The sequence below is a fragment of the Grampus griseus genome (assembly GCF_964374135.1).
Source record: "Grampus griseus genome assembly, chromosome: 8".
Classification (NCBI taxonomy): domain Eukaryota; kingdom Metazoa; phylum Chordata; class Mammalia; order Artiodactyla; family Delphinidae; genus Grampus; species Grampus griseus.
The window spans coordinates 101,943,379-101,965,614 of record NC_139002.1 but is presented as its reverse complement, the minus strand read 5'-3'; the positions used below and the strand labels follow the sequence as shown (position 1 = coordinate 101,965,614).

The window sequence follows — 22,236 nt, the reverse complement described above, 5'->3', positions numbered from 1 at the left end:
AGAATGGTCCATTTGGTTACTGTAAGGCCAACTGGCCCGAGGCAGCGGAACGCAATCAGACTCACAGGTTGCATTAGACCGAAATTTTCCGGACCACCCAGTTCCAGAAACTGACCTGGGGACTTTCCACCCGGCCCAGCCTTCCCGCCTTTCGAGGGGCGGGACTAACGGTCCCAAGACTGATGCAACCGGCACCAGATATTGCCACGATACCCGAAAAGACCACCAAATAAGGAATACCCTGCGCCCTCCCGGATTCACCACACCCCTTTCCCTTCTTCCCCTATAAATTCTGCCCAAACCCTCGCCCGGGCGCGACTTCTCTGGCCCCTTTCTCTCGGACCAGTGCACCTCGCCCGGGAGCGCTCCCTAATAAAGCTCACTTGAAGCTTTCCTCTGTTTCGCGGTGCCGTTTGTTAAGATCCGACCTTACAGTTACAACTGATGAATCTACATGGACACACCGTAAACACCCGGAGTCCGTAGTTTACCTTACGGGTCACTCTTGGTGGTGTACGTTCTACGATTTGGACGTGTGTAATGACATGTATGTGCCGTTACCGTATCATACCGAGTAGTTTCACTGACCTAACAATTGAGGTGGCTAATTTTCAGCATTCAACCCAGGGGCAGCTGAGCCATGGGCAATTTGGGCATAGAAAGATAGTGTCATTCCATCTGGTAGTCCCAGAGGAGTGAGGACTAGATCTCAGGCAGGATCCTACGTGCTCGTCCCTCCCTCCCCGCATCGCCAGCATCCAGCGAGGGGCCTGGCTTGGAACGGGGGCAAAGCAATTGTGCAGGCAGGAGGCCTGGAGGCTGAAGGGGCCAAGACTCAAGAGAGTCTTCCTCTGCAGACTCTCTCACCCCAAGGCGCCCCGTCAGCCAGGGCCGGGCCAGAGACGGTCCTCATCGGAGAACATGTAAGGACTCATCCCTAGATGTCCGCAGATGTCTAAGACCATGGCCACGGCACTGACGACAGCAGCCAGTGGAAAGGCAAGACTTCAGCTGTGTCCCTACTTGGAAAGGAAATGGAGCAGGACGTAGGTACAGAGCAGCACAGAACAAGGCTAGATGCTGCCCCCTTCCCCCTTCCTGTGAAATCCGAGACACCTCTCCCCGGAACTGGTTGATTTTCAGTAATGGCAGGAACCGAGCTTGTTCCTTCCCAGCTGCACACCGCAAAAGGAGCCTGCCGCCCACTGAAACTTCTCTCATTCAGAAACATTGGGCTACTTGGGAGGGGAGATTTCAGAGTCAGAATACTGAAATGCAACTGCGCTTTCCAGGGCGGGACAAATGCCTTGGGGGATGGAGGAGGCCCCAAACTCCAGCCAGCGGCTGAGGCGGAATAGGTGGGATGCGCTCACTCCCCAAGTCCCAGGGTACCCCCCTCACCCCCCGACACGTCGCCCACAGCACCCGCCGCTCCTCCCCGCGGAGGTCCCTGCCCCTCACTGAGCTGGACGCAGAGAGGAGGCTCTCTCTGCCCAAAGACCTCACGGTCCTACAGGAAAAGGGACTTCCAAACACCAAATATATTTTCGCATGAAAGTCTTCTCAAGACAGGCTGTGGCAGCCAGACTGAGGCCTTAATATGAGCGGAGCTGCCCTCTCACCACAGAGTCAGTGATGGGAACTTTCAGGGCACTTACCGAAGCCATCTGGAAGCCAGGGCTGTGTCTGGGGTTCAGCTGTTCCTGAACCCAGTTTTATGTTAAAGTTAAGAATTTTGCTTTCACTTTCCTTCTGACACTTAAAAAGCTTTAAACACTAAACTTTTCTTTTAAGGGAGACTAAAGATTTGCTTTAATTGGAAAGGTCCATAGTTACCTACATCAAAACATGGAATCGCCGAGGCTTCAAAGCCACCTAAAAGCAGTCAGAGTAGGAGGGAGACCTTATGATCTGCTCCTGCTTGAGAAAACCAAGGTCTCTTTCAACAAAAACCTGGACAACTATTCCTACTCCAGGAAGGGGGGCCTTTAGAGGCACAGAGGTGCCAACCCCGAGTGCACTTACCTAGGCCATCATAAAAACTCCAGGAAATATTAGGTCAGAAGCCATGGGGGAGGCCAAATGGGGTGCTGCGCTCCACAGGGCAAGGCTTCAGGAGGTGGGGGCCTTGGAGCACGTGGATCCAGGAGTTCATTGCCCCTGGAGGACACATCGGGCTGCAAGAAGCAGAACTTAACTAAAGGGGGTTTTGACAGCCTGGATAGTCAGTGTCTCCGTAACAAAAAGACAGAGGCAGGTGACTCCGATTCAGTTCAGCAGCTCACCAAGGCCACCAAGGACCCAATCATTTTACAAATCTGAGGAAAACTGTAAATTCAAAGTTTGCAAAGTTCAACAAGTCCCAAGCAGGACAAAAACAAAGAAAATCACACAAAGTCAACAGCACAACCAAATTGTCGAAAAGCAAAACGTTAAAGAGAAAAGCCTTAGAATCAGCTAGAGAAAAAGACACATTAAAAACAGTAGAACAGGGCTTCCCTGGTGGCACAGTGATTGAGAGTCCGCCTGCCGATGCAGGGGACACGGGTTCGTGCCCCGGTCCGGGAGGATCCCACATGTCGCGGAGCGGCTGAGCCCGTGAGCCATGGCCGGTGAGCCTGCGCGTCCGGAGCCTGTGCGCCACAACGGTGAGAGGCCCACGTACCGCAAAAAACAAAACAAAACAAAACACAGTAGAACAGTTTATCACCAGAAACAGAATAAGCCAGAAGACAATTAAACATCTGTAGAGTGATGAAAAATAAAATGAGAAATCAGAGTACGTATCCAGCTAAAATATTTTTCAAGAGCAAAAGTGAAAGAAAAATGTATTCTGATAAATAACACGTAGGAGACTTCATTGCCAGCACTCTTGCACTATAAGAAATATATTTCCTCTTTCACCTCAATCAGTTTTCACCTCATGTATTTGAAGCTCTGTTGTTCGGTACATTCATATTTGCGATTGGTAAATATTCTTGGTGGATTGACCCCTGTATTATTATAAAATGTTCCTCTCTGTCCCTGGTCATTTTCTTTGCTCTGAAGTCTACTTTTTCTGATATTATTATGGTCTCCCTGATCTCTTCTGAGTAATGTTTGTGTGTGTATATTTTTCTCTCTGTTTACGTTTGACCTACGCATATCATTATATCGATACTTGAAGTGAGTTTCTTGTAGACAATGGATTTAAAAAATCCATTCTATCGATCTCTCTCTTTTTTTTTTTTTTTTTTTTTTTTTTTTTTGCGGTACGCGGGCCTCTCACTGCTGTGGCCTCTCCCGTTGCGGAGCACAGGCTCCGGACGCGCAGGCTCAGCAGCCATGGCTCACGGGCCCAACCGCTCCGCGGCATGTGGGATCTTCCCAGACCGGGGCACGAACCCGTGTCCCCTGCATCGGCAGGCGGACTCTCAACCACTGCGCCCCCAGGGAAGCCCTCGATCTCTCTTTTAACTGATTTATTAAGCCATTTGTATTTTATGTAATTGTTGGTATGTTAGGGGCATGGGTCTGCCATTACACTGTTTTGAACACTTTCTCTGTTCCTTCTGTATTTGTTCTTCTGCTTCACTTTTCTTGCCTTTGTATGTCTTACCTGAACATTTTTAGAATTCTATTATCTATAGTGTTTTTGTAGATTTTTTTGGTGGTTGCTCTAGGTATTATATTATCGTTATAATCGATGAACCCACATTGACACATCATTATCACCTGAAATCTATAGTTTACGTTCACATTCACTCTTCCAAGGGACATTTTTATGCAGTTTTGGGGGCCTCTTTCTCTGCAGCTCCCTGTTCTCTGGTACCCTACTCCTTGAATCCCAGTGGTCTTAGAAAATCCCTGAACTCGGATCTGCTTCCTGTCAGTCTGCGTCTGACCCTGTTTACCTGCACCAAGGTTTGGGAGATGCCCTCAGGCATAAGTCTGGGCGCACGTGAGCCTTGCCTCCTTCACGTCCCTTCTATCAAGGATCTTTGTTGCTCTCCAGTGGCTACAAACCCTTCTGAAAATAGTTCAGAGATTCACAGGAAGTTGCAAAGATCATACAGAGAAGTCCTGTTATCTTCAGCCAGTTTCCCCCAACAGTTACATCGAACAAAACTGTAGTACAATAACAGAACCAGGAAATTGTCATCGGCATAAGTGTGTGTACAGTTTTATGTCATTTTATCACATGTATAGATTCATGTAACCACCATAACCACCAGAAGACAGACGGTTCCGTTACAGCAAAGCTCTCCGTCAAGCTACCTCTTTATAATCACAGCTCTTCCTCTCCCTCCTACCATTGCTAACCCCTGGAAAATGCTTATCTGTCCTTTATAATTTTGTCTTTCTTGAGAATGCTGTAGAAATAAAATCACACATGTGAAATTTTGAGACTGGCTTTTTTCACTCAACATATTTCCCTCGATATCCATCCAAGTTGTTGCCTGCATCAACAGTTTGTTCCTTTTTTATTGCTGAGTAATATTCCTTGATATGGATGTATCACTGTTTGTTCAACAGTTCACTTGTTGTAGGATAACTTTAGTTGTTTTTAGTTTTGGGCGATTACAAATAAAGCTGCCATGAACAATTGTGTCCAGGTATTTATGTGAACATAAATTTAATTTCCTGCTTCCATGTGTGATGGGCCAACTGCATACTGTGGTCCCCTTCTCAGGCTTTGGAGTTTTGATCAAAGTTTGATCAGTGAATCATAGACTGAGCAGTGCAGATGAAACCAAGAGTGAGGCGCTGGAATCCATCTAGAAGGCCGGGCAGGAGAGCACACACAGCCTGGGCTCCATGATGTCTACGCTATGTCCTCTTGATTGATAAGGGAAGATCCGTAGTGGATTGGCTCCCTCACTTCCCTTTGCTGGTCTTGGGAAGAGCGGGTGTCAGCTGCTATTTTGCAAACTTGTATAAGGATTCTGTTATTACATAAGAGCCTCTTTTCCCTGGGGGACCATGAGGTCTTTGCAGAGTGGATATCTCTTTTCTGTGACCACAGACTACATGTCTGGCACATGGGGAGGGGGAGGCACTGTGAGTGATACAGGCGGGGATCTGGTCCTTGTTCTAGAAGCTGTGTCTGTCTGGGTCTTGGGGCCCAGCTTGTTCACGCCCAGTTCACAGAGGAGCCTCGATACTGAGTCTGTGGGGGAAACCTTGGGTCTCTGGGAGGTGAACTAATCCCTGTCTTTCCTCCCTCTGCTGCTGGTGAGGGTTTAGACCCTTCTCAGCCCCCAAACAGCACCTCTGTCCCCTGTTTCCTTTCACAGTCTTTTCCTCCCAGTTCAAGACCATTCTAGTTTAAGCTGTGTAATATCCAGCAGCGTTGATTTTCTGTGTGATTGAAGTTCTAGGCGGGGTGGGATTCAGCTCAGGGGTGTGCAGCTGAAAAAGATAAGCTGCGTTCATACATTTATTCCCGGAATCGGAACAATTCCAGGAAGGCATGTATCATAATCTTAAAAAAAGGAGCTTGTCTGGCCTAGTTCCAGAAGGGAACTTCCCCACCCCTAGTGACCATTCCCTGTTTCTTCATCCAGATGGAGGTCAAGGGTAGACTTCAGCTCAGCATTGCTATTGACAGTGCCCTGGCCATGGTCTTAGACATCTGGGGACATTTAGGGATGGAGTGAATAGTCCCTACATGTCCTCCAGATGGAGACCATCTCTGGCTCTGCCCTGGCTGACAAGGTGCCTTGGGATGAGACAGCAGAGGAGCTGCGTAGGAGTCCTGGCCCCACGGAGCCTCCAGCCCTCCTGCTTGCACAATTGCTTTGCTTCTCTCCCAAGCCAAGCCCCTCAGTGGATGCTGGAGATGCAGAGAGGGAGGGACGAGCACACAGAATCCTGCCTGAATGGAGCTCCAAGTCCAGAGGGGTGCAGACAGGAACAGGGAATCACAGCACGACACAATCATGGGGGGAGACGGGGAGGTCCTGGGCGCCTGGGGACCCAGAGGGTGGCAGCTGACCAGGCTGGGGCCTGCAGGGCAGCTTCTCAGATGTGGGGTGTCTGATGGGGAAGAAGAGGAGGGGGGGTATGGAGCAGGGTGTGAGGTCAGAGAGAACTGGATGTGCACAGGAGCAGAGGCAAAGACAAGCAGTGGGTCAGGGAAAGGGCAAGTCATTCAGTCAGCCTGGGTGGAGCAGGAAGGGCGAGGAGAGGTGAGGAGGGCAGGTCAGGAAGTGCTGTGAGCTGCCCAAAGGACCTTCCCTGTGCTCTGACGTCAGAGGAAAGTCATGGGCAGACGTGCCCTTAGGAGGCAGGTCACAGAGAGTCTTGGGGACACTGGATGTGGAGTGATGGGAGCAGGGGGGGCACAGTCAGGGGGCCGAGGGGGTCACAGAGGCAGGGATGGGGCTGTCCTGGACCAAGTCAGTGGATGGGAGATGGACGAGGCAGTGAATTCAGGAGAAACTTCCAGGGTTGGCATTGACTGGACTTCGTGATTGGATGCAGGTGGCAGGAGTTGGGGTGAAGGAGGAGCAGAGGGAAAGGATGTGCTAGGGAGATGGAAGACTTAGGATGGTCCTCTTTTGGGACTGGGAAACCTGGAGGAGGGGTTGGAAGGGGGGATGTCATTCCCCAGATCAGGAATGTAGAGGGAATAGAAAAAGTATTAGTTCTTGCAGCTGGGGTGCCCTGGGGTGGAACATGGATGGTGAGGAATGGGGTGAGGAAGGGAAGAGAGTCAGGACCATGGGGTGCCTAGTGAGAGATGTGGGCAGAGGAAAGACCCAGCTTGAACTCTTCACACAAGTGACCTTGAGCAGGTCATCGCCCTTGAGGGCCACATGGCAGGTGTCCACCCCACTGCAGACACAGCTGTGTGATCCCACAAGGTCCTGGTCCCTGGCCGAATTGCCTGTTGGGTCACATTAAGATCCCTTCAACTTGCATCTTCAGGACATCAGCTCTGAGAGGAGGGCATCCTGAGGCCAGGAGGGGATCTAAGTGGGGGCTCAATGTGACCCTGAACACCACGAGCAGGGGGTGCCGGGCTTGAGGGTCAGTGTGCAGGAAGGGCAGGGACTCAAGACTGACTGCTCAGTGCTGTCCTGGGTGGGCCTGGCTCTTGGACATGTTGGAAAGATGCTGTACATACCGTGTCATGAGTACACATGTGCAGAAACACATCCACACAGCCCTGTGCATGTGGAGGCACATCTGAATGAACGTGTACTCAGCCAGCACAGTCCCTGGACCCTCCCTCCTTTCCCATGTCTCGGTGCGGGGGGGGGGGGTGCCGGCCGAGACAACTGCTTGCACCTTCCGAGTTTCCCACCAGTTGATGAAGCTGAAGCATCCCCCCTTACCCCCAAAGAAGCCACTCTCTGGGCGGTGGGGCTCAGGTTCATGTACCTCTGGCTGTTCTAGGGCAGGCAGGCCAGACACTACACCTGGAGACCTGGTTGAGATTCTTCAAAGTGGCTACGAGATGAGAACGTGATCCTTCTGGCCCCCGCAAGCAGGGAAGGATTTTCTGTCTAAATATCATCCCTTGAGTTTGGAAGCATGAACGTGTGCACACTGAATTGTGTTCTTTTCCACCTTGAGTTCTTTGGACATATTGTAAAAGACTCCGAAACTTTATTCTCTATAGGATGGAATTTGTTGTACATGGATTGAGCTGCACTTTTTGGTAAATCCTCTCACATGTCCCCAGAGGAGCTTGTTTGCAAAAGATCCACACAGCGTCAGTCTGGCTCCAAGGAGAGGGCAGGGCCTTCGGAGCTTGCAAGTCCTGCTTCCAAATCCTGGCTCCACCATATCTCAGCAGAGTCCTTGGGTGCTACTCCATCTCCCTGAGGCTCAAGAGACAACTTCTTAAGGGGAGATGATAATACTTGTAACCCTTTGGGATAGGGGAGGGATGAAACGAGACAGCAAGCTCTAGAGCGCAGGCTCAGTAGTTGTGGCACACGGGCTTATTTGCTCCGTGTCGTGTGATCTTCCTGGACCAGGGCTCGAACCTGTGTCTCCTGCATTAGCGGGTGGATTCTTAAACACTGCGCTACCAGGGAAGTCCCAAGAGAGTAGATCTTATAAGTTCTTATAAGTTCTCATCACAAGAAACAAATTGTAACTATGTGTGGGGGTGGGTGTTAACTAGACGTATTGTGGGGATCATTTCACAATATATACATATATTGAATCATTATGTTGTACACCTGAAACTAATATCATGTTATATGTCAATTATATCTTAATACAATTAAAAAAAAATTTAAGTATGTATATTATAATTCCTAGAGGTAGCACTAAAATAATTATGCAAAGAGATATAGTAAAAAAAGACAATAGGTTAATTGAAATTGGATGCTAAAACTGTTCAAATAATCCAAAAAAAAAAAGAAAAAAGGCAGGAAAGGGAAAAACAGAGAACTAAAAAACAGTGGGAACAAATAGAAAACAAACAATAAAATGGTACACCTAAAACCAAACCTATCAATGACTACTTTAAATGTAAATGGTCTAAACACACCAATTAAAAGAAAGATATTGTCAGAATGGATTTAAAAAACCAACCAACCAACAAACAAAAACTAAAACCATAACCCAACTATGTGCTATATACACAAAACTCAGTTCAAGTATAACGATACAGATAGGTTAAAAGTAAAACGGTGCTCTGTGATGATCTAGATGGCTGGGATGGTGGGTGGGGTGGGAGGGAGGTCCAAGAGGGAGGGGATATACGTATACATATAGCTGATCCACAAACAGCAGAAACTAACACAACATTGTAAAGCAATTATACTCCAGTTAAAAAAAAAGAAGTAAAAGGATGCCAAAAAGATACAACATACACACACTAATCAAAGAAAGCTAGAGTGACTACATTGATATCAGACAAAGTGGACTTCAGAGTAAAGGGATAACTAGGGACTTTGCAAAATGACAAAAGAGTCAATTCATTAAGAAGAAGACATATGTGTTGGGGATCCCCAAGACCACCCCAGGTTCAGTGATTCACTAGAAGGACTCATAGGACTTATCATATAGTCATACTTCCAGCTAAGATTTATTACAGTAATGGATACAAAGTGAAATCAGCAAAGGGAAAAGGCACACGGGGTGATGTCCAGAAGAAAACCAAAGGCAAACTTCCAAAGTTCTCTCCAGTGCATTCACACGGGATGTGCTTAATTCTTCCATTGATGAGTTGCGACATGTGCAGTGTTGCCTACCAGGGAAGTTCTCTGAGTCTAGAAATTCAGGCTTTTATAAAGGGTAAGTAATACAGGCACCCTCTGCCTAGCATGTACCAAAATTCTAGATTCCCAGAAGAAACCTGGGTGTTCAGCATAAACTATATTTTTAATATAAACTGTTTAGGCACAGTGAGCCACTCTTAATAGTTAGGAATGTTTTATGTCAGTATAGGGAATTGTTTACCAGTTAAGTTCCCAGATACTAGCCAAGATCAACTTTGCAAGCAGGCTTTTCTAAGAATCGCTGTTTCAGGACTAGCATGGTCATTTTTTTTCTGCACAACATAATAATCCAAAGTTTTTTGCACAGTATTTTTTTATTCTACATGATTAATATACAAAATGTCTCCACTTCCCTGGAGAAACAGTATCATATCTAAAACACACTTTGATATGCACTGAACAATAGAGCTTCAAAATAAAGGAAGCAAAACCAGACAGAACTGAAAGGAGAAATAGATAAATATGCAATTGTAGCTGAAGACTTTCACATTCCTCTCTGAAAACCTGATAGGACCTGTAGACCAGAAAACCAGCCATAATACAGAAGAACTGAAAAACACCATCAACAAATTGGATCTAATTGACATTTATTGAACACTCAACTCAACATCAGAGTACACATTCTTTTCAAGTGTCCACAGAACATGCACTAAAGCTTATATTCTGGATCATAAGAAAATATTTAAAATTTTTAAATAATTGAAATTATACAAAGTGTGAGTTAAACTACAGCTCAATAACGGAAAGATATCAGAATGATCTACAACACTTGGAATTAAATGACATACTTCTAAATAATCCATTGGTCAAAGAGGAAGTCTCAATGGACATTAGCAAATATTTTAAAATGAACAAAATGTAAACCCAAAATATAAAAATTTGTGTGTTATAGCTAAAGTGCCGAGAAGAAATTTATTGTATTAAATGCTTGTGCTAGAAAAGAAGAAAAGTTTAAAATCAGTATTCTGAGCTTCCAACTGAAGAAATTAGAAAAAAAGAGCAAAATAAACCAAAGCAAGCAGAAAGAAGGAAATAATAAAGATAAGAGTGGAAATCTATAAAACTGGAAACCGAAAACAGAAGAGGAAATCAATGGGGCCAAAGCTGTTTTTCTGAAAAGGTCAATTAAAAAAAGGGAAAAAGATTCAAATTATACCAATATCATAAGTGAAAAAAGGGCTTTCACTAAAGATCCCCCAGACATTAAAACGATAAGAAAATAATATTATGCACTCCGCCTACATATATACATTGGATGACTAAGATTAACTGGACCAATTTCTTGAAAAACACAAACTACCAAAACCAACCCAAGATGAAATAGATACGTAGCCTATTTCTATGTCCTATTACAGGAATTGAATTTTTAATTAAAAATCTTCCAGATGGAAATATCCAGGTCTAGATAGCTTCCCTGGCAAATTCTATGAAAGATTAAAGAAGTATCCCCAATTTTTACAAACGCTTCCAGAAAATAGAGGAGGGGACAGCATTACCCTGATACCAAAAACAGACAATGATAGTGCAGGAAAGTAATATTAGAGATCATTATCCTTCATAAACCAGATGTTAAAATCCTCAAAAATATTTTAGCAAATCAAATCCAGCTACAGGCCTACCTCAGAGATATTGTGGGTTTGGTTCCACATCACCACAATAAAGCGAATATCACAATAAAGAGAGTCACAGGAATTTTTTGGTATTCCAGTGCACATGAAAGTTATGTTTGCACTGTACTGTAGTCTATTAAGCATACAATAGCATTCTATCTAAAAAACGACATACATACCTTAATTAAAAAATTATGCTGTTGGAAAAAATGGCACTGATAGACTTGCATGACACAGGGTTGCCATAAACCTCGAATTTGTTAAAAGATGCAATATCTGTGAAGCACAATTAAGATGAAGCACAGTAAAATGAGGTATGTCTATATTTTCAAAAGGAATAATACACCACGGCAAAGTAGAGTTTATCACAGAAATGCAAGTCTGGTTGAATATTTGATTATCAATTATGTAATACACCATATTTATAGCCTAAAGAATAAAAAACAAATGTTCATATCATTTGATGCAGAAAAAACCTTTGACAAGATTCAACATCCATTCATAATAATTTGTGATAAATTCATAATAATAGTAATAATAATAAAAACTCTCAGTAAACTAAAATATAAGGGTATGTCCTTAACTTGATAAGGGGCATCTACAAAAAATCTATAGTTAATATTATAAGGCTTCCTCCCTAATATTGGGAACAAGGCAAAGAAGTCTACTCTCATTCGTCCTACTCAACATTGCACTAGAATTCTTAGCCAGCATAATAAGACAGGAAAAATAAAGTCTTATAGATTGGAAAGGAAGAAGTAAAATTGCCCCTTTTCACAGACAACATGTAAAAGATTTATGTAAAAGATTCTGTGTAATAGACAAAAACACTTCAATATATAGAAAATCAATCATATTTCTATATAATTATAATAAACAATTGCAAACTGAAGTTAAAAAATACCACTTACAATAACCCTAAAAAAATGAAATACTTAGCTATAAATCTAATAACACATGTATAGGATTTGTATGCTAAAAACTAGAAGATGCTGATGAAATAAATCAAAGACCTAAGTAAATGGTAAGACCTGTTGTGTTAGTGGATTGAAAGATTCAACATAATAAAGAGGCCAATTTTTCCCAAGTTGCTTTATAAATTTTAATGCAATTCCCTTCAAAATCCCTGCAGGATATCTTGTAGGTATGGACAAGCTGCTTCTAAAATTTATAAGAAAAGGCAAAGGATCAAGAAGAGTCAAAATAATTTTGAAGAAGAATAAAGTTGGAGGAATTACATTACCCATTATCAAGATTTACTACAAAGATGCAGTAGTCAAGACAGTGTGGTATTGGCCAAGAGACGGACACATAGATTAATGGAACACGATAGAGTCCAAAAATAAGCTTGCCCAAATATGGCCAATTGATTTTTGACAAAGTTGCAAAAGCACTTCAACAAAGGATAGATAGTCTTTTCAAAAATGTTACTGGAATAATTGGACATCCAAATGCAAAAACCAAACCAAACCAAACCAAACCAAAAGAAACCTCATAAAACTTCAACCTAAACTGCACAACATAATTAACAATTAATTTAAAATGGATCATAGATCTATATGTGAACTATGAAGTATAAAACTTTTAGAAGAAAACAAAGGAGAAAATTTTCATTAGGCAAAAACTTCTTAGATATGACACCAAAAATACGATTCCAGAAAAAATTGATGAATTGGACTTTATCAAAATTAAAAACTTTTGCTCTGTGAAAGAAACTGTTTAGAGAATGAAAAGATAAGCTAAGACTGGGAGAAATTACTTACAAACCACATATTTAACAAAGGACATTTATCCAGCCTATATAAAGAAACTCTTAAAAGTCAGTGATAAGAAAACAAACAACTCAGTTAAAAATGGAGAAAAGATCTGAACAGGCACTGCACCAGAGAGAATACACAGATGGAAAATTAGCACATAAAAAGATGCTCAACATCTTTAGCCACTAGGCAAATACAAATTAAAGCCACAATGAGATACCTCTACACACCGATGAAGATGGCTAACATAAAAAATACTGACAATTATGAGCATTGATGAGCGTACAGAACGACTGGAAATCTCATAGATTGCTGGTGGGAAAGCAAAATTCCCAAAACTACTCTGGAAAATTGTGACAGTTTCTTATAAAGTTAAACATGCATTTACCATATGATCCATCAATCTCACTAGTAGGTATTAACCCAAGAGAAATGAAAAGTTACATTCATACAAAGACTTGTATACAAATGATTTTAGCTGCTCTATGCATTAATTGTCAAAAACTGAAAACCACCCGAATGTTCTTCAGTGGGTCAATTGTGGTACGACGGGATACTACTGAGTAATAAACAGGAATGAGTCACTGATACATACAGCCACTTAGATTAATCTCCAAAGGGTAATGCTGATTGAAAGAAATCAGTTTCAAAAGGTCACATCCTACCTGATTCCATTTTTATGACATTCTCAAAAACACAAAATAGAGTCATGGAGAGCAGATCAGGGAGTTGCTGGGGGTTAAGGGAGCGGATGGAGGAGGTGCAAATACACAGAAATAACACCAGGGCATTTTTTGGAATGATGGAGCTGTTATATATCTTGATTGTGGTAGGGGCCACACAGATCTACGTATATGTTAAGACTCAGAATTTTACCCACCCCCCCAAAGTCAATTTTATTGTGTTAACTAAAAAAATAAAATAAAGAGTAAGGACAACCACTAGAAGTATAAAATGGAATTTACAACTTCCAAATCAGCATAAGGAAAAAACGGGGGAGGGTGATAAAGAAGACTTTATCAATCCAATAGCAAGTCTGAAAGCTGAAAATACGATGAAAAATAGCAATGGTAAATAGAAAACACAAAATAAGATGGTAAAGTATAAACAAACCAAATATTCCGGGAACCACAGGAGTAGAACTATGGCCAGGCACGTGGTCCTCCCGTGGAGGGATGACCTTGCAGATATCTCCCTTGCAGATAACGTGGCTGCGTGACTGAGTACTTGCCAATGAGACGTGAGTGATAGCGTGTGCTAATCCCAGGTCGGGCTTATGACATCAGATGGGCCTTGTCCGTATTCTCTATTTGCCTTCTCAGCGGTTGAAACCTAGATGTGGTGGCTACTGAGCTTCTGCCATGCAGGTGATGCTGATGCCCTGGGGGGTGGTGGCATGATGACTAGGATGACCCAGAAGGTCCATAATGAGCAAAGTTGCCCCACTGACCTGGACGATTTTTCTGTTTAGATGAGAAGGAAATAAACATCTAAATGTTTAAAGCCGCTGCATTTTGGAGTACCTTCATTGGGCTACAAAGCCTGCCTCCTTGTCTAGGCCCTGAAGGAAGGCATAGACAAATCCCAGGCTCCTGGTGGAGGGAACTGCAGAGTTTCTGGAGCCTTCACACTCTTGTGCCCCCTTTCTGCTGTGGGGTCCAAAGCACCTGCAGACTCAGGCTCCTGGTTCCAGAAGTGAGCCAGGCCTGACACCCTGTTGGCAGGTGGAGATTTTAATGAGGATAGGAGAGTGGGGCCATCTGATGGGGCCCCGGCTATAGGCTGGCCCTCTTCTTCTCTGGCTGGGCTCTCTGGATCCCTCCTCAGTAGTGGACGCAGTAGAGCTGGACGCTGCCACTGATTCGCAGCTCCCGCAGCCGCTCCAGGGCCTGCTGGCCCAGGCTGGTGGCCCCCACGCCCTGCCCACTGAGCACCAGCTTCAGCTCTCCCTCTTGGCATAGGAGCAGAACCTGGGAAAGGAGGGCATGGGGCTCTGCAGGCTTCCAGACCCTCCCTTGCCTGCCTGATGCCCCACCTGGCAAGGACACAAAGATTGCACCCATGGGGCACCCAGTGGTGGAAAAGACCAGGACTAGGGGCCCAGCTCATCATCAGCCCTTCCACAAGGATCTGCCCAGGCTTTGGCCTCAGTTTCACCATCTGTAAAAGGGGTCGTTGCTCTCCCTGGACGAGTGGTCTCAACCTCAGCGGCACACTGGAGTCATTAGGGGGGCTTTTTGATAATGCTGAGGCCAGGGCCCCCCCTGATTAATTAAAGAGGGGTTTTTGGGCATGGGATCCCCAGCCCAGATCTCCTCTCCCCCAGTGGGCACTGGCTTCCCTGCCCCGCCCCCGACACACCCCCAGTCTCCCGGATGGGAATGTGGCTCTGCACTCCACCCCAGAGGGACCAGGCATATTGGCTCCGACCCACCTCGAAGAATCGCTGCGGGTAGAAGAGGAAGGGGGCCAAGATCAGTTTCTTCCGGCCCCAGCGGGAGACCCAGGCCAGAGTTCTGTCGGCGAAGGAAGCCCTGAGCGTCACAGGAACGTGGGCGGCGTCGTCCAGCAGACTGAGCGTGAAACTGCGGAAAGGGGCCGGAGAAGGGGCTGAAGGCTTGCTAAGTGCCAGGGGCGGTGCTAAGCCTTGATGTCTGTGGCCCAGGGCTGACTTAACCTGTAGAAATGTTCTGGCTGGTCCACGGCATTCTTCAACTTTAAAGTAATACCATTTTCAAAAATTGAGAAAGTTTATATAAAAGATAGCTTTCAGCTTCTCTTTTAAATAATTAGAAGATCTGGCATCAGAAGATCTATGGAAATATTCTTTCCCCTCCACCACATTCCCAAGCTGGTGCCTCACTACGTGACCTGCCTGGCCTCTGAGGACACGTGAATCATGGCCCTTGAGAGAGAGAGCAGTAAAATCATTCGCTGTGTCACTAATAATAACCATGTGAATTGAGCTAAGATAAGCACCTAGTCTCCTGGCTCCAAGCTTGGGGAGGAGTGGGGTTCTTTCCCTCACTGGGAACTTTTTCATTTTCCCTGTAGAGTGGGATTATCTTTCTCCTTTTTTTCTGATGGGGGAACTCAGCACTCCAGGCTAAGAGAGGTGTAGTGACCTGGCCAAGACCACAGATTTTGTTTTGTTTTGTTTTTTTTGCGCTACGCGGGCCTCTCACTGTTGTGGTCTCTCCCGTTGCGGAGCACAGGCTCTGGACACACAGGCCCAGCGGCCATGGCTCACGGGCCCAGCCGCTCCGCAGCATGTGGGATCTTCCCGGACCGGGGCACGAACCCGTGTTCCCTGCATCGGCAGGCGGACTCTCAACCACTGCGCCACCAGGGAAGCCCTGCACAGGTTTTAAGTGTCCTCAGCAGAAGTCAAACCCAGGAAATCTGGCCCAGAAAAGTCATGAAATCCAATGCAATTCCAGAAGGAAGGAAGGGAGGAGGGAAGGAAGGATGGAGGGGAAGAAGGAAAGGAAAGAAGGAAAAGGAAAGAAACAAAGAAAGGGAACGAGAAAGACACTTGTCTAAGTGGCGTGGAATCCGCAGGTTTGGGAAATGAAGCATGAGCACCCCCTATGGGAGAAGTCAGGAAGCATCCACTTGGTTACTGCGTCCCTCCAAGTCCCCACCTCCCAGCACTGGGCCTCTTCTCTGGGGTCGCCTGGCTGTGTTTCCTAAACCAGGGCACTGTGGGAGGTCACATCCTCTCTCTGGGTCTCAGCCTATGCCTTTAAGGGCCTTTCTTGAGGCTCCAGCTGGGACCTGCGGTGAGAGGCTGGTTGGCCTGACCACATGCACAGACAGGGAAGATACTCCCGGAGTGGGAGTTGCTGGTGCCACGAAGGCACCAGAGCCCTGGACCCGACCCCAGATCAGACTTTCACAAGCCCTGCAACCTTGGGCAACTTACTTCTGCTCTCTGCTCCTCCGTTTCCTGATCTGGAGGATGGGGATTGAGCAGTGGTGCTGGGGGTTAAAGCTGCGATGTTTATCAAGCTTGTGCCTGGCACAGAGATGCCCCTCCTGCCCCTCCTTCTGCATACTTACTCCTTTGGCTCCGGCAAGACCAGCCCCCTCACTATGATGACCTGTCCGGGCCAGAGACCCTGGGGAAGGGCACGCGAGCAGGGCACCTCCTGAGGGAACACGGGAGATGACTGAGAGGGGGACTCACAGAGGGGCTCGGGGAGGGATACTGCCCCTAGGAGCTGCTTCATGGGCTGCCCTCAGGGGCCAGGGAGCCCCGGGGCTGGTTAATCTCTGCCTCTAGGCCTGCATCCAGGAGACACTTGTGCTCAGTTATTAAACACCTACTGTGGGCCTGTCTCTAGTACTCGGCTCTCTCTGGCCTCCCCCCCACCCGCCCAGCCCCCGTGCTGGGAGCCCCTAATGCTGTGCTCCAAACTGTAACGGCTCATTCATTGGTCTGCCCCCCTACCAGCCTGTGGGCAGCTGGGGGGGGGGGGCTGGGACTGATTTGTCCCTCCATCCTAGAGCCTGGCTCTGGGCCTAGCACAGGAGAGTATCAGATAATTGTGTGCAGAATAAATGGAGAAAAGGTAAAATGAAGCTGGAGTTTCAGCCTGAAGTCGACTGGCCCACCCATAGCCTGCAGTTTCCTATAAAGAAGGGGAGACCCTGATGCTGAGGCCATATGCCACCAGCATACGGGATATGAGTGGGAGGGGGTGCCCTCCCACTCCTGATGGAGCAGGTGAGGGACTGTCCCTCTGCCAGGCCGAGAAGGGGGAGGTCACTCACCAGGCTGGGGCTCTTCAGCAGGAAAGGCTGTCAAGGAGAGAAAAAGGGGACATGGAGGCCACATGGTGTTTGCTCATTGAAAGGGAACCTCGATATTATTCTTTAAAAATGGGGATATTTGGGGTTTGCCCCTCTCAGAGATACTACAGGGAAATGACTGGAACCCCAGTGGGGCCCTCTTGAATTCAGATGGACACCAGCTCTGGAATAATGCAGGAGAACTGGACGGGGGTGGGGGGGGCGGACCTGTCATGCACGCACTCTGTGGCTCTGAGCAAGTCCCTGGGCGCGTCATCTCCCCTTCTGCCCTGCTGGCCAACCCACTACCTCACAGGGATGCTAAGAACTGAAAGCTCCAATTGAGACGGATCTTCTGATAGGAAGACTGGGGCCCTGCCCGTTCCGGGAAGCCAGTCTTCCCCCAGCCATCCTCCCGAGCTGGCCCTGGTGCTGGGAGAGGCAAATCCAGGCTTCCAGGGACTGAGGTGGGGCCAGCCGTCTCCATGGCAACCGCACAGTGAGGGAGGGGGCAGATGGGCCTTGTGCAAAATGAGCAGCAGCCCAGCGAGGGGCGGGTCCCGCTGGGGGAGGAGGGAGAGTCAGTGGCTCAGCTGGCGTGGCTGGGACCGCGAGGGCCAACTCTGCTCGCAGGAGACTCACGTGTCCAACCGGATACTCGCTACCGCCCTCCACAAATGGCTGTGAGGAGAGAGAAAAAGCAGCAGGCCAGATTCGGGACCACTGCAAGCCCCAGAGCTTGATTGATTTCGCTCCCACCTGCCCTCCAGTGCCTGGGAGGGGGCAGAGGCCAGCTTTGGCCTTGAGAACTCCTCCTCTCCCCGAGGCCTCGTCAGGGCTTCTCCAACCCGGCATTTTGAACACGCTGATTCCCGGGCCCCACCTCCGACTTACTGAATCAGAATCTCTGATGGCGGGTCTCAGAAATCTGCATTTTTAATCAGCTCCTCAGCTGGGAATGATACCCCACAGGTCCAAGACTCCAAGTCATCTGCCTCTGGCCACTGCTCCTCATTGACCAGACCCCATGCCCAGGCTAGGATTCTGCCCGAGGCTCTTGGACCCACCTTCTGTGGTCACCTCACCCCTCCTCATGTCCAACACCTGGATGGATGCCCTCCACCTTGGCTATAATTGGTGTGACAGGGCTTGTCTGGGGCGGGAGGGGGTCCTGGGCCTGTCCAGGCATCAGGGGAAGTCAGAGGCTGCTGCCACCCAGGACTTGGCCCCAAGGGAACTTACGCTGATGTTCAGGAATCCAACGGCCGTCACCAGGATATCTCCATATATGCCCAAGGTGTCTACACGAGACAGCGGGAGCTGGTAGCGGTAATGGAGAAAGTGTTGTCCATTTACACTCACCTAGAGAGACAGACAGACTAGGCTGGCTCAGCAGCAGCTGATGGTCCTGAGTTCACACTAACGTGCCAGGCATCATGAACATCCTTTCTGGAATTTTCCTCATTTAACTTCACACCAACTCTACAAGGCAGGCATGTTTTACAGACCAGGTGCCCGAGGCTTGGGGAGCTGGCAACTTCAACGCCCCTCCGGGCCCCTGACACCCCATGCTGGCCCCATTTCGCCTCTCAGCTGACCTACCAGCAGCTGGAGCAGCAGCCCCCGAGCCCTCCCCACCATCCACAGGTGAGGAGCCTCCGGAGGCTGTGTGACCCCTGTCCCACAGGTGCCCCCCTCCACTGCTGGCTCCCACCAGCTCCCTCTCCCCTGGAGAAGTCTGAAGATCTTCCTGGCAGGAGTTCACATCAGCGGTGGAGGCCCTGAGGCTTCACTCTCCCTGTCCCTTCCCCCTCTTCCGTGAGACGGGGAGAATGACGGTGCCCTCCTCATGGACTGCTGTGAGGATGCAGTGAGCTAATACTTAAGGGATTAGAACAGCGCCCGGCATACTGCAGGCGCTCTCTAGACGCTCCCTGTGATGGTGGCAGTGGCACCCTCTGCAGGGCCGGCACCATAGGGCCCACTGAATGCTGCCGTCTGTATCGGACCAAGTGGGCCCAGGGCAGCTTGGGACTGGGCTTGGCAGCTCCTTGGTCCTCTGGGTACTGGACTCTGTGCGCCATCCCCCCACATACCGCTTAACGCAGTGACATGGGGAACTTGGCTGAAGGAAAGAGAAGCAGAGGGACACCAGTTCTAGACTCCCTGATCTCCCCTTCCGTTCACCTTCATCTCCTCATTTCCAAAGAGAAAGAGGATGAGGAAGCTCGCTCCTTTCCGCAGGGCCAGATGGGGCCACCGGGCCTCGGCTTGCCAGCGCCCGCCGCGCAGGGTGTTGCAGATGACGTGCGGCTTGGTGGTGTGGAAGCGAGGGTTGAAGTGGATGGCGATATCTGGCCGGGGGTGCAGGCTGCAGCCGCACTGGAAGTCCACCTGGAACCTAGGGGAGATGAGGCCCCCAAAGGGCACCTGCGGCCAGAGACTCCCGGAGACCCTGAAGGTGGAGAGGGAGCCCTGCCGGGCGCTTCCCTTACCTGCGTGCATTTAGAGGAACCGCTCCCTGGAGCACCACCATCTTGCCTGCTCGCAGGCCACCAAAAATCGTCGCGACGTAAGGAACCACCTGAACGAGGGGATAAACCCATCCATACAGGGCTGAAGAAAGGGCCTAGGGACCCCTGGGTCGGGGGGTGCGGTGGGGAGGAAAGAGGAACAAGAAGACTCAGCGCTCCCACCCCAAACAGAAAATGTCCTAATGGGGAAAAATTAGTTTTCTCTGAAGTGTTCTCTTCCATCTTCTCCCCTTTCCTGGACCCTCACACATCAAAGCCACACGGCACTGGCAAACCAGATTCAGCCCCACTGCCCCCTTGGGGCACCAGTCCGGCCCCTTACCCCAGCTCCTAGGGCACAGTAGTGCCCCCAGTGAGGCTTACTGTTCCCCGGTTGCCACCCTGGCCTCCAGAAGCCTGGTGTCGAGGCTTCCCAGGGACTGTTTATTGGCCAGAACCTGGGAAGTGGGAGGCAGAAGGGTGGACACATTGGGATCTGAGCGCAGACCCTGATATGGACACCTGGAAAGATACCTGATAATGACCCCAGCCTACCTTCCCAGCTCACCTTTCCCCTGGCATTCCTAAAATACAGCGTACGCTTTGACCACTCCTGACCCTTGCTGGGGTGTTTCCTCTCCTCTCCTTCTACCCTGTGAAACCTGACTTGACTTTCCAGGCTCTGACACCTTCTCCAAGCATCGTCCATTCTGGTGCCTGAATTATTCCTTCCCTCGCCGTGCTCTCCCCTGGCACGGCTAGTTTGGCCCTTGGCCGTCTGGCTTCGAGGGAGCCGTGTGGCCGGTTGTTCATGCTGGAAGGCACAAGCCCTTCAGAGCCGAAGCCCTGTCTTTCGCTTCTCCAGGCTCAGTGCCTGGCCTGGCACAGAGTGGGCTCTGAGCAGGTGTGTGCAGAATAAATGTGAACGTGCAGCAGGTACTCATTGGGCAGTATCTCGAGACAGGGCCTCGTGCGGTGTTCTCCAACTCCCAGCAGCCTTCAGAAGCCTGAACTGCCCAGAAAGAGCTGAGATCCAACCGCGTTGCCCTCCAGGTGGGATTTCGCAGCTTGCAAAGCAAGGAGCCACTGTAACCTGGGCGGCTGCTTCATCCCACCACTCAGGCACCTGGGGAAGTGTGGGAGACCCCGGGCTGTCGGAGCACCCACAGCTTAGCCAGGCTCAGCGTGTCAGTCCCTCCTGCTTCCCAGGCTCTGGGCCTGGCCTGTAATTAACTGAGGCAAAGCAGTTCTCCTGGGAGGCGAGGACCAAGTAAAGGGAAAGTGATAATTAGTGTTCGTTAGTGGGAGGGTGGAGTCTGCTGGGAGTTCAGCCTTCTGTAAAGCACTGTCGGGCTTCAGGAAATCTGCAGGGCACTGGGCTGAAGGAGGAATCAAGGAAACCCCGACACCATCTCTCACTTGGGGGTTCCGACCTGACTCCCAGGCTGGAGATGAGCCTGCCCTTCCTAGTGATCGATGTTCCCCTGATGATACTACGCACTCCCCCAGACCCTCCTAGCCACCCATCGTACAGTAGGGGACACCACTCTGTCTCCAGGCCCTACTACTTTTAAAATGCAAGGACCCTGTGAACCCAGCAGTCATGGACACGCGAGTGGGAATGAGCTGTCAGCCACTTTGCTAAGCTCAGGGTGGCCTTCCAGAGCCCATGGGCAGGGGCCAGGGAAACAGGACCTATGACTGAGGGCCTCTCCAGCCCCCAACCTGGGATACGGGGCCCAGCTGGAAGGGGGAGCCCTGAGACCCAGGAGGTTCTGGACCCGAGCGGCTGCTCACCGGGTGGAAGACTGGCGGCTGCAGGATGAAAGTGTCAGGAAGTGGGTCCAGTTTTTCTCCAGGCGACATGGTGGAGGGGGGGCCTCCAACTTGGGCTGCAGGTCCTGATTCCAGGAGCCCTGCCCCCACTGGACTGACTCACCTTTCCCAGCCAGGTCCTAAATGCCTGGGGCAGCTCTCCCACCTGTCAGTCTCACCTGCACCTGGCAGGGTCCTTCCTAATGGTGCTTGGAGCAGGTCTGGGAGGGCAGCTGTCCAGCGCCCCACACCAGCTCCAGCCCCACCGGCTGGACTGGGTGTCAGAAGAGATCCGTGTTGAAGGGCGCGTAGCTTGTACTAACTAACCCTCAGGGTCTGAAGCACAGAGCCCGTCGCAGAGGGAAGCCAGAGGCTGGCTCCTTTGGGGCCAGCGGGGTTTGTGATTTCCCGGGCTGCAGCCTGAGCCCTCCAGGGGTCAGAGGCAGGGGTGATGGTACACGGGGGCAGGTCCCAGGAGAAGCCCCGCCCCCAGCTTCCTGGACACCAAATGAGTGGCTTCCCC

The 22,236-nt window shown here is 49.0% G+C and overlaps 1 protein-coding gene across 3 annotated transcripts; it reads right to left on the bottom strand.

The window, feature by feature from the left end:
* Positions 1 to 14,414: 14,414 nt before the first annotated feature.
* On the bottom strand, positions 14,415 to 21,764 carry LGALS12 (galectin 12; the record flags this gene model as incomplete). 3 transcript variants are annotated; one of them, XM_082659112.1, is made up of 9 exons in its annotated part: positions 14,415 to 14,561; positions 15,026 to 15,176; positions 16,654 to 16,742; positions 17,368 to 17,394; positions 18,028 to 18,066; positions 18,628 to 18,747; positions 19,573 to 19,786; positions 19,881 to 19,969; positions 21,696 to 21,764. In XM_082659112.1, the coding sequence occupies 9 exons, from the start codon at positions 21,762 to 21,764 to the stop codon at positions 14,415 to 14,417; spliced, it is 945 nt and encodes a 314-aa protein (XP_082515238.1). The 3 variants fall into 3 exon arrangements, with proteins under 3 accessions (XP_082515238.1, XP_082515239.1, XP_082515240.1); XM_082659113.1 differs by lacking the exon at positions 17,368 to 17,394; XM_082659114.1 differs by lacking the exon at positions 18,028 to 18,066.
* Between the last annotated feature and the right edge of the window lie 472 nt (positions 21,765 to 22,236).